Source organism: Perognathus longimembris, chromosome 6 (assembly GCF_023159225.1).
Source record: "Perognathus longimembris pacificus isolate PPM17 chromosome 6, ASM2315922v1, whole genome shotgun sequence".
Lineage (NCBI taxonomy): Eukaryota > Metazoa > Chordata > Mammalia > Rodentia > Heteromyidae > Perognathus > Perognathus longimembris.
The window spans coordinates 44,374,479-44,386,490 of NC_063166.1; the positions used below are offsets into that span (position 1 = coordinate 44,374,479).

Genomic DNA, 12,012 nt, shown 5'->3' on the forward strand with positions numbered 1-12,012 from the left:
TTAGATTCCTTAATTTTGCCTAAAAACAAGGAATTCAGCCAGATGCTGATGGCTGTCGCCTATAATTCTAGCTACTTGGGCTCTGAGGTCTGCAGAACTTGGTTCAAAGCCAGACCAGGCAGGTAATTTTTGTGAGATTCTTATCTCCAACTAATAACTGAAAAGCTGCACATGGAGTTGTGGCTTCCATGCCAGCCGTAAGCAAGAAAGTTAAGGGACAGCATCCAGGTCTGGAGCTCTGACCTTGGTACTGGCACATACTCACAAAAAAAAATAATGAATTCAAATAGTCCTAAAGAAAACACAATAAATGACTAGTACATATGTCAAAGTTTGGATTTTGAGCTTAAGATGCTAGCCATGTAGCAGTGTATGAGCCCCCACTGTACAAAGTTGTTTTTCTTTTTGAAATGAACATCACCTCATTTTATTCTCTTCATAAGCTTAGTGCTGGACCACATGGCCCTTTCTCTTCTTGTCTCTTCCCAATTGAGAATGTGTGCATCTCTTACTAGCCAGGTTTCCCTGGCACCTGTGGCACATTCAGTATATCCAGTCTTTCCCCAGAATGTGGCTTCATGTGCCCTCCACAGCTGCTCTGTGTCCCCTGAGAGGAGTATGGAAGACCCACACTCCTTTTGTTTGCTATATATCTCATGGGGACCCTGTGGGTTTTAGGAATGGTCTGGCATTGTGGGTGGGAAGGGACAGATAAACATGGTGATTCCATGTCCCACATAGTATTGCTGTCTTAAAGTAAGAATAATATTCCAAACAAAATAAAATGCCATTTTTTGGGGGTTTTTTTACCAGTCCTGGGGCTTGAACTAAGGGCCTGAGCAATATCCCTGGCTGCTTTTTGTTTTGTTTTGTTTTGTTTTTTTTTTTGGCCAGTCCTGGGCCTTGGACTCAGGGCCTGAGCACTGTCCCTGGCTTCTTCCCGCTCAAGGCTAGCACTCTGCCACTTGAGCCACAGCACCGCTTCTGGCCGTTTTCTGTATATGTGGTGCTGGGGAATCGAACCTAGGGCCTTGTGTATCCGAGGCAGGCATTCTTGCCACTAGGCTATATCCCCAGCCCCTCCCTGGCTGCTTTTTGCTCAAGGCTAGCACTCTACCTCTTGAGCCACAGTGCCACTTCTGGCTTTTTTCTATATATGTGGTGCTGAGGAATGGAACCCAGGGCTTCATGCATATGAGGCGAGCACTTTACCACTAGGCCATATTCCCAGCCCCATAAAATGCCATTTGAGACAGGATCTTGCTAGCCTAGGCTAGCCTCAAACTCAGATCCTTCTGCCTCTACTTCACACACTGTGGCCCCTGTTAAAATGCTCTCCCATTTTTTGTGTGGGTCCTGGGGATTGAATTCAGGGCATGGGTACTGTCCCTGATCTTTTGTTGCTCAAGGCTAGTGTTCTACCACTTGAGCCAAAGCTCCACTTCAGCTTTTGGTGGTTATTTGGAGTATCATGGACTGTCCTGCTCAGGCTGACTTTAAACCATGATCCTCAGATCTCAGCCTCCTGAGTAGCTAAGATTATAGGTGTGAGCTGTAAACACCTGACTTAAATGGCATACTTTTGCCATTTCCCCTATTGAGGAGGTAGGGGACATTCCTTTGTCTTAGCAACATCTCTGCTGGCCATGGCTCTTTCTCTGGGGGAGAGACCCTGTCTGAAGGGTCTGGGCCACTGCTTCCCCACTGGTACTAGATGGCTGTAGTTGCCTTCTGTGTAATCACAGAGATGTGCTTCTAAAGGACACCCTGCCCTCTGGACAGCCTTCTTTCCTGCTGTTGTATGGTGTGGCCCACAGGAACAGAAAGTGATAGCATGGTTGTCTCCTGTCATCTCTGCTTGCAGTTGACAGATCTTTTTCCAAGTGAAGTAGTCTTCGTGGGGAACTGCTAAGAGGATGGGGGGAGCTTTTAGAGTGCGTCTCTGTCATGATTAGCAAAGTGGAATAACTTTTTAAGTAGCACTGCTGTGCTCTGTGGCAGTGTCTTACTGCTGACCTTGAAAGCCTTTGGCCGATGGCGTAGTACTGTGTCAGAGGCATTGCATAGGTTTCCAGAGGACAAAGAACTTTCACTGAAGGCCTTCCATGCTTCATCCCCTTTGTGCATCACAGTAGACACGTGTGGGCTGAAGGTGCCAAAGGAGTTTCAGTTGTAAGCCTGAAAAAAAAATAGTGTTTGAACACGTCAGGTCATTTTGCTATTATACAGCCTGAAAAAGTGACCCCTTTTCCCACCTGTGTCCACAAGGGTCGTGTGGTGGAGAACATCTCGAAGCGGTGTGGCGGGTTCCTGCGGAAGCTCAGCCTGCGGGGCTGCATTGGCGTGGGAGACGCCTCCTTGAAGTGAGTCCGCAGGGGACCCTGGCAGGGCGGCTTGTAGCTGGGGTTTTTCTCAGCAAAAATAAACAAGCATGTTGCATGCTTTCTTATGTGGAGTTCTTTCTGTGGGTTTACATAATGAGAGAACCATGCCTTTGGAGTAACAGATGAGTCCAGTGTTGTTAGAGACATGACCTCAAGTCGGTTGCTTCACGCGGCTGATGTCAGTCTGTCCGGAGTATCAGTGATTCATTGCAGCACTTGTATGAGAGCTCTGCTGGGTCACAGGAAGTGCCTGCCATCTTTCAACATCACCACGTGATACTCTCCTCTCTTCTGCTTTTTTCACTTTCCATCTCGTTTCTTACAAAATTATACTAATTTGTAAAAAAAATTCTTTCAGAAACTTTCATAGCATAGCTAGAATTTTGTTTTTTCATAGTGGAATGGATTATTATATTTGTTTTTAAATCATAAGTAATATAGCTACCCAACTAAATGTCTGCTCATTCTTATACAACTTATAAAATACTTGTAACCAAAATATGCAGCAGTGTCATCCCCTAGAGCAGGCTTCAGCTGTTCACTCTGGGTGCTGTGGTGACGGGAGAGCTCTGCTGTACTGCCTTGCTGTCAGAGAGCCCGGCACTGCATGCATATCACTAATCCAGGAAGAAAAACTTCATGCCGTATGAAGTCAAAAAGTCCTAAGTTAAACCATCATAAGTGAGGAACCATCACACTACGTACTCAGTCATATGCTCGTGGATATCTGCATTCTTTCCAGTTTTGGCTGTCACACACCAAAAAAAGAGCTGGTATGAATGAGTACTAGCCTTTGTGTGACTATTTTTCATTTCTTCTGCATGAATCCCTGGCCATGTAATATCTAGATCATTTGGTAGGTACAGGTTTAATGTTTTGTTTAGTTTTGTACTAGATTAGGGCTTGAACTTAGGGTCTAGGCACTGTCCCTTAGCTTTTTTGCTCAAGGCTGATAGCACTCTACTGCTTGAGTCATAACTTCATTTCTGGCTGTTTTGGTGGTTAATTGGAAGCAAGAGTCTCATGGACTTTTTGACTCAGGCTGGCTTTGAACCTTAATCTTCAGTTCTCAGACTTCTGAGTTTCCCAAGTCCTGGGATTACAAATGTATGCTTGCCATGCTTTTCTTTTTAAAGACACTTTTACACTATTTTCTGAAGAGACTGTATCATTTTAAATTCCCATCAGTATTATGTGATACTTTGATTCTGGCACATTCTAACTATCTCTGGAATGTTCAGTCCTTTGCCGTCTTCTGATTGTGTGCAGTGGAACTCACTGGGGCTTTAACTTGCAGTTCTCTGGTGATTAATCTGTTGAGCCACAGCTCCACTTCCAGTTTTCTGGTGGTTAGTTGGAGATAAGAGTGTCATGGACTTGCCTGCCCGGCTAGTTGTGAACCATGATCCTCAGATCTCAGCCTCCTGAGTAGCTAGGATTATAGGAGTGAGCCACCAGCACCTAGCCCATTTGCCCAATTTTAATTAGGTTCTTTTCTTTGACTTTTGAGAGTTTTAAGAATATGTTCTACATACAAGTCCTTTGTCAGACATGTCTTTCACAAATATTTTCTCCAGTCCATGGCTCATCATTCTTCAATCACCTATTAGAAGAAAAGTATTTTGTCTTTTGTTTTTGCCAGCCATGGGGCTTGAACTCAGGGCTGGAGCACTGTTCCTGGCTTCTTTTTGCTCAAGGCTAGCACTCTACTTCTTGAGCCACAGCGCCACTTCCAGCCTTTTCTATTTATGTGGTGCTAGGGAATCAGAACCAGGGCTTCATGCATGCTAGGCAAGCAGTCTACCACTAAGCCACATTCCCAGCCCAGAAGAAAAGTTTTTATGAATTTCAGTTCACTTTGTCATTTACAAAAATCTAATGGAACATGCTTTGGTATCAGGACCGAATCCTGCAAGACACTGTTGAGGTTGCATTTCAGGAAGATGCAGGTGACCTGAGCTGGCTTTGTTGAATATGTTAAACAGTAAGCCATTGGCTGGGATGGTTAGTTTTCTGTGTCTAGCCTGGCACCATCCACAGATCACTGAGAAATTTGCCCTTTTTCACTCAGTAGGAAATTGAGCTCTTGATATGAAAACTGCTGAGCCTTCTCAGTGGCCAGGGTGTTTTCTCTAGACAGGCCACAAGTGCCAACATAGCACAGTTCTCCCTTGTTTCAAATCCATTTTACTGTAAGAAGGAATAGGGAGCCAAGTCTTCAATCCCAGATGACTGACTGAACAAGGAGTGGCTAACAGAGGATTGGTGGCAAGTCTGCAGCTTTACTTCCCAGACTAGCTTTAGTGCCCCTGTCTAGAGCTTCATAAAAAGACAGATTACCAAGCCCCACTCTGCATCTACCATCAGAATCTGCCCAGTAGATCTGAGTTATGAACACATCAGTTGAAGTTTGAAATGCTCTGGTTATGTATGCCCTCTAGTGGCTGCCTAGCAGCTTGCAGGGGGTTTTAAGACTTCCTTGTTTTTAGGACCTTTGCCCAGAACTGCCGAAACATCGAACATTTAAACCTCAATGGGTGCACAAAAATTACGGATAGGTAAGTAATGAGAATCAGTTTGGGGACTTGGTGGCCATGAGGAGAGCAAGAGGATAGAAACATGGTTGAAAATATCTTTAGTGTGTCTGCTTTGTTTCAGCACGTGTTACAGCCTTAGCAGATTCTGTTCTAAGCTGAAACATCTGGATCTGACCTCCTGCGTGTCCATTACAAACAGCTCCTTAAAGGGCATCAGGTAAGCATGCCTGTTGTTTACAGCTGGCAAAATACTCAACACATAGAACATTCTGTGTGTTGGAAGCTTTCCTAATTGTCTCATTGGAGCAAGAAATAGGCAGCCTGGATAGGTCCTGGGTTGTTTCCCTCCCTGTATCACTTGTGCCAAACTAAATTCAAAGGTGGTAATAAGCTGTCTGCAGGAGAGGCTGGACAGAGCTGTTTTTGTTCCTTGCTCTCTCAGCGAGGGCTGCCGAAACCTGGAGTACCTGAACCTCTCTTGGTGCGATCAGATCACGAAGGATGGCATCGAGACACTGGTGCGAGGGTGCCGTGGCCTGAAAGCCCTGCTCCTAAGGGGCTGCACGCAGGTAGAGGGTCCATACGGCTGGCCAGCCTAGGGTTGTGTTTCTTGCTGATGCGTTTTCTTGGTGCTTGATTTGTTCTCTCACCCGAATCGCATCCTTCTTTTGTTTTCTCTGTACACTCAGTTAGAAGATGAAGCTCTGAAGCACATTCAGAACTACTGTCACGAGCTTGTGAGCCTCAACTTGCAGTCCTGCTCAGTAAGTAGCAGCTTCCTGCCACTCCTGCTCCTGCTCTCTTGGGAGTTGCAGAGTGGCTGGCCATGTTGCCTTCCATACCCTAACTTTTCCTCCTCCGTCCAGTGTGATTGCCAGGAGATGGGAGGATAGCAGTAGGCATCACAATAGAGCCACTGACGTCTCCAAAAATGATGGAAATGGGGCCTCATGCCCTCTAGCAGGCATTCTGCCATTCAAGTAATATCCTTAGCCCTGTTTTGTTTTACTTTTCAGATAGTCTCTCCTTTTTGTTTCTTGCCTTGGACCACAATCCTCTTATATTCTTCCCATGTAGCTGGGGTGACTGGAACACACCAACCTACCTGATTTGTGTGTTGAGGCACTTTTATTATTATTATTTTTTTGCCAGCCCTGGGGCTTGAACTCAGGGCCTGAGCACTGTCCCTGGCTTCTTTTTGCTCAAGGCTAGCACTCTACCACTTGAGCCACAGCGCCACTTCTGGCCATTTTCTATATATGTGGTGCTGAGGAATCGAACCCAAGGCTTCATGTATACAAAGCAAGCGCTCTTGCCACTAGGCCATATTCCCAGCCCAATTTGTGTGTTGAGATGAGGTCTTGGTAACATTTTACCCAGGCTAGCCTTGATCCTCAAGGCTCCTGATCTTCACCTCTCAAGTAGCTGACCTCAGAATCTTGATGCTTTTCAAAAGAACACTGAGGAAGACAGGAATTCTGTGAGCTAGGTACTAACTAGTCATTAGGTCTGAACAGTTCATAATAAGTCTTTTTGATGCCATACAAATTCAGATCTTGGGCGCTGTCTCTGAGGTTTTTTGCTCAAGGTTAGCCCTCTACCACTTGAGTCAAAGCTCCTTTTCCAGCCTTTTGGGGAGTTGGAGATAAGAGTCTCATGAACTTTCCTGCCTGTACTGGCTTTGAATCACAATCCTTATTAGCTTTCAGTTTTCTGAGGAGCTAGGCTTACAGGCATGAATGAGCCAACAGTGCTGATCAGGTCTTATGGGTTTTTTTTCCCCCTCATATAAATTGAGGGTGATTTATTATGCCTCTAATTTCTCAGTGGATAAAATGAAATAAGAGGTGCAGAAATGACTTGAGAAACCAAAGGCATTGACATATGAGCTAGGTGGCATTCTCACCAGGGTTCACGCAGCTGAGTTTCCAAGGGAACAGATCTTGAGAGAGTTCTTGCATTTGGCTTTCCGTGAATAAACTCCTGATAGTGGTAGAGAAAACATGATCTGGACACATCTCCCTTTGTGGGCCTGGAACATTCAAAACCAGACCCTTGAATTGAATGTAGGATAGCACTGGCAGATGGCTACAGTGTCCTTCAGATACACGTTTATTTCTCATGAATTCAGTGAGGATGGTGTTTTGAATCTTCATGGCTGAATTACAATTTTAAGGAATTTGTCAGTAACTCAGTGATGCATTCGATTTTCCTGTTCTCTACATCATCGAGGAAGTATTCAAAGACATCCATGATATCATGGTGAATGTCTAAGGTATTACCCTGCAGACAGTCAAATATTAATGTCACCTAGCTAGGAAGTCTTTGATTTTTTTTAATGGCTACAGGTGGGGAGGTGGAATTTTCACTGGTAATACTAAAATATTTGAAAGCAATGCAGAGATAATGCAAGTCCCTGCCTGCCCTCTGCTTCTCCCGTTTTGTTGAAGTTATTAGGCTAACGCGCTGGTGGCCAGCCACCCAGCTCAGTGCACCACAGTGGATCCTGTTTTTCTGCTGCTCCTGCCTCAGTGCTGCTGTCGCTCACTTTCCTCCCTGTGCTGCTCTTCCCAGCGCGTCACAGACGAAGGCGTGGTGCACATCTGCAGGGGCTGTCACCAGCTGCAGGCCCTCTGCCTCTCGGGCTGCAGCAGCCTCACCGATGCGTCTCTCACAGCCCTGGGGTTGAACTGCCCAAGACTGCAGTGAGTATGCCACCCACACTTTTTGTCTTGTGACCCAGAGCCTGGCTAGGCTGACCTCGAGCTTCCTGCAGCAGGTGGAACACTGGCCAGCAGGTGGAAGGTGGGGTTGGAGGCAGAACTTGGATTGTCTGGTCAAGTGAGGTGGGCAGTGAGGAACAGCCTTCGATTAAGGGCGTTTAGGACATGTGGGAACATCTAGCTCTTAAGAATGAATCTCAAGTGCTGTGTTCTGATGAAATCGTGCATTTGCCCTGAGTTGCCAGATCTCCAAGGGCCCCTCTCCACCGCTGCTAGTGGACAGAATGAGGGAGCCCTTCAGCCACCTCCTTATTCACCGTCCTCCCCAGGGAGAAACTGATTTTAATAAGCACCCGTTTGTTTCTGATACCTGTGAATATTAAATGTTTAATGATAATAACAAAATTAAAAGCATGCAGAGCTACCTTTGAACCTTCATGGCTCTGTGCAGGTGCTGCTGGGAGTGTCAAGGAGGAACAGGTTCAAAGGGAAATCACACCATTTGTTCTGGGTCTTAGGATGAATAAAAAATAAATGAAAAAAATTGAACTTACATAAGTTGGTTTTAGAACCCCTATTCAAGAGACAGAAAAGAAACTTATACACCAATGAGACAGATCCATTTTCAGGTGTATGTCATTTTTTTTTCTTTCGGCAATACTAGGGTATGAACTTGAAGCTTTGTGCTTGCTAGGCAGGCATGCTACCACTTGAACCATGCCTCAGACCTTTTTGTTTTTGGTGGTTTCCCAAGAGAGTTCTGCTTTTTGCCAAGGCCAGCCTGGCCTGTGGTCCTCCTTCCTACGCTTCTCAGGATGACAGGTGTGCACCACCATGCTCAGCTTTCCCTTTTACTTCCTTCCTCCATTCCTTTCTCTCTTCCTCCTCTTCCCTCTTTCCTGTCTCTTCTTTCTCTCTCCTCTTCCCCTCTTCCCCTCCCAGTTTTGAATGTCCCCAGGCAGGTGCTCTAACATTGAGCCACGTTCACGGCCCACGCTGGCCAGCATTAGTGGCTGAGATGAGGCCTGGTGAACTTTTTGCCAGGGTTGGCCTCAATCTCAGTCTCCCAAGTAGCCAGGACTGCAGCATGAACCACCATGCCTGGCATGTCACTAAACTTTGGAGAATCCTGTATTCTGTTATTGCCCATTTTCTTACAGTTGTGTTAGAGAAGATGCTAGATAATTTTAAATTTTCTGCTTAGTAGAATTTTGGCGGTTAAAACTCATCAGAGGGCTGCGAATTGGTCAGTGGTTGAAAAGTATGTTATACATCCGTGCAACCCTGAGTTTAGTCCCAGAAATCTCTCCCCATGCAAGACTAAAAGCACCCCAACTCTGGGTGCTCATGGCTCATACTCATAATCCTAGCTACTCTGGATGGCAATTTGAAGTCGGAAAGGCCTGTGAAATTCCAGCTCCAGTTAAACAGCATAAACAGAGTTGTGATTCAAGTAGTAGAGTGCTAGCCAAGCAAGCAAGTACAAGGCCTTGAGTTCAAACTCCAGTACAGCCAACAAAATAAATAAAGCCCCCCAACTCACCAGAGAAGGGTCAGAGTTACTTCTGTAAGGACCAGTCTAAATTAGAAATGTCATTCCTGTATTTATCTCTAGTAAGTACAAAAATGGACTGGGTTTTTCATTGTCTTAAATAGGAAGTTGGATCACTGGAGATCTCAACATACTGTCGATCCTGGGCTGGGGTGGAGCCAGTGGTAAGGGCTTTCCTAACTGGCCGTACTCCATGCTAAATAGAAACAGTACCTGGAGAGGATCCCAGATTTACTTGTGACATTTGGGAGGATACCTCAGGACAGTGATCACGGTACCCCTAAGCTTCAGGACCCTTACCCTCCTGCAGGTCACTGTGTGCATCTGTCCTCCTTGGGGCTGTTAGGGCGGTGGACTCAGGACTGCAGCGTGTGTGTCTGTGTTAACCACGTGCTACTTTTTCTCCCTGCATGCCCCTCCCCAGAATTTTGGAGGCCGCCCGATGCTCCCATTTGACTGACGCAGGCTTTACACTTTTAGCTCGGGTAAGGCATAGATTTTTTTTAAAAAAGCAAACTGTAAGTCACCTCCCTAACTTAAGGTCCCTTGGCATGGTTTTGGGGGGTGCAAAAAAACTGGCTTCAAGAAAGACAAGCACAAAAGCAGAGTAGAACTATGAGAGTAAGTCTGGTATGTCTTCCAGTTAGCCAGAAACCTAGGGAGATCCTGTCATTCGGTCAGGTAGAAGCGCTTTCCTCTGTGGATGGCAGCTCAGCCTCCCTGCAGCTGCTTCTGTTGGGCCCGGTTCTGCCCAAGGCTGTCCTTAAGCTGCCTGCAGCCCCTAGCCTGGAGTCACCTCTGTGGTTAGGGAAGGCAGAGAAGCTCAGTGCCCTGAGGGACGGTGTGCCAGCCCTGGACAGCAGTCTATGTCTTGCACTCTTTCAGAACTGCCACGAGCTGGAGAAGATGGACCTTGAAGAATGCATCCTGGTGAGTAGACAGGTGCTCCAACCCCCGGCTCTGCAGACAGCTGACGTCACCCGTGCTGCCTGCCACCCCACCTTCCTGCCCAGTGTGTGTGTGGAAGGAGGGGGCAGGGCGGGGGGCGGGGGAAACGCCGCCTTGGGATATGTAAACACTGGGTTATTGTAGGTCCAGGACAGAACTGCTGCAAAGAAATTCAAGGCAGCTTTTTTTTTTTCCCAAACAGAAAAAGTGTCTTTTATTTCTAACAGAACTTGAGGAGAAATAATCTTGCATGCCCAGAGCTAGGAGGCCTTGAGAGAGTCCTGGGGAACCCTCTGTCCCACCCCCTTTGTGTCTTGTCTCTAGGCCTCCCTGGGCCCAGAGGTGTCCTGCCTCCCCAGAAGTGGGAGGAGGTTGTGGGTGCAGGGGTGCTCCTGGCTGGATGCCTGGGACATTTTTGCCTCTGTGTTCCCTGGCCCCCCTCTCCAGGTATGGAGGAGCAGGGTTAGGGCTTCAGTACTGGTGGGTGCCACACTAATGTGATCTTTCTCCCCAGATAACAGATAGCACGCTCATCCAGCTTTCCATTCACTGTCCCAAGCTGCAAGCGCTGGTGAGTTTGAATAATGTGGGGTGCATCCCACCCTGCCTCACCCTGCCTAGCTTCTGAACACTGCCAGCGCTGCTACTTTCAACACCTCCCTGGGCTGCGGGGGGAGGCAGGGTAACCAAATGTTCCTCTTCTCATTGTATGAGGTGAGCCTAATGGGGACTGTGTGTAGATTGCTTCTGGAAAGTTCATATTCCTCCTGTCAGGCAGTTAGGGTATTTCGGTGTTAAAATCTAAGACCAAAGACCGGCCCTATAAGCATGTTTTGTGCCAAGTGTTTGGAGGGCGAGGGGGAGTGTACCTGGCCAGCTGCAGCAGCCAAGCCTTCCACTGGAGCGGGAAGTGTCATGGCCGTTAAGCAGCCTGTGTGGGAATCCGCTCTGTCACCCTGTGACATGGGCACTGTTCGCAGCATCTCATGAATGAAGAAACTCAGGCACAGTGGTTAGCTGCTCAGAGACCAGGCTCCTGGCCTGTCTTCCAGCTGTGTGGTGCTTCACAGTAGCTTTCCTCAGGCCAGCTTTCTCCTCTGTTGTCTTTGAAATTTGTTCTCTTCTTAGAGACTAGGATTCTGTAACATTAATGTCTCAGTGTCTTTTTTGGGGGGGAGGGGTAGTACTGTGATTTGAACTTATGGCCTTGTACTTTACTAGTTGAACTATACCTTCCTCTCTTCTTTTTGTTTAAGCCATTTTTTTAGGGCCTCAGTTTTGTCCAGGACTGACTTTGGGCCATGATCCTCCTCCCTTTGCCTCCAGCATAGCTTAGGTTACAGAAGGGTTTGATCATACTCTGCTTCTCCTTGTTGAGATGGGGATTTATTTGTGTCCCCATCTTTTCCTTCCTTCCACATCCCCTCTTTTCCATCAGGCTCAAATGCAACAAGGCTCTGGATACACCTGAGACCATTTCAGTTTCGGATCGGAAAGCAGAGTTTATCCAGAGTCTCAGAAAATTATTTTCCTCTATGTGTTACACAGAATTTTGTAGTTATGATACTTTTGTCCTGGTTGGTTTGGATCTGGTTTGGGGACTAGTTGAACTGAAACCCGCTTTTTGTCTCTCAGAGATGAAACTTTTGAAGTCCTGTGCTTTATTTCCAGCTTTAACCTCTTACCACTTCTCTGCCCATGGGTTTTCTGTCTCACCCCATAACACTCTAGGCTTACCACCTCCACAAGATCTCCTCACAGCAGGCATCAGCCTCAACTACTTCCTCTCTACCCTCTTCCTCATGAGGTAGGGCCCACTTTCTTCTGTCTCTGTCTTCCAACAGACAATGGGACTGTAAATTTTTCTC

At 46.7% G+C, this 12,012-nt stretch overlaps 1 protein-coding gene across 2 annotated transcripts in view; it reads left to right on the forward strand.

Moving 5' to 3' along the window:
* Positions 1–12,012, forward strand: part of Fbxl2 (F-box and leucine rich repeat protein 2) — a 75,371-nt gene that overhangs the window by 55,861 nt on the left and 7,498 nt on the right. The window contains exons 5-13 of one of the 2 annotated variants that reach the window (XM_048348633.1): positions 2,269–2,363; positions 4,874–4,942; positions 5,043–5,138; positions 5,364–5,490; positions 5,611–5,685; positions 7,496–7,626; positions 9,621–9,681; positions 10,082–10,126; positions 10,659–10,715. In XM_048348633.1, coding sequence (XP_048204590.1) covers positions 2,269–2,363; positions 4,874–4,942; positions 5,043–5,138; positions 5,364–5,490; positions 5,611–5,685; positions 7,496–7,626; positions 9,621–9,681; positions 10,082–10,126; positions 10,659–10,715 — 756 coding nt within the window. Of the gene's footprint in view, positions 1–2,268; positions 2,364–4,873; positions 4,943–5,023; positions 5,139–5,363; positions 5,491–5,610; positions 5,686–7,495; positions 7,627–9,620; positions 9,682–10,081; positions 10,127–10,658; positions 10,716–12,012 lie in introns of those variants that run through there. The other variant, XM_048348634.1, reaches the window with a different exon arrangement.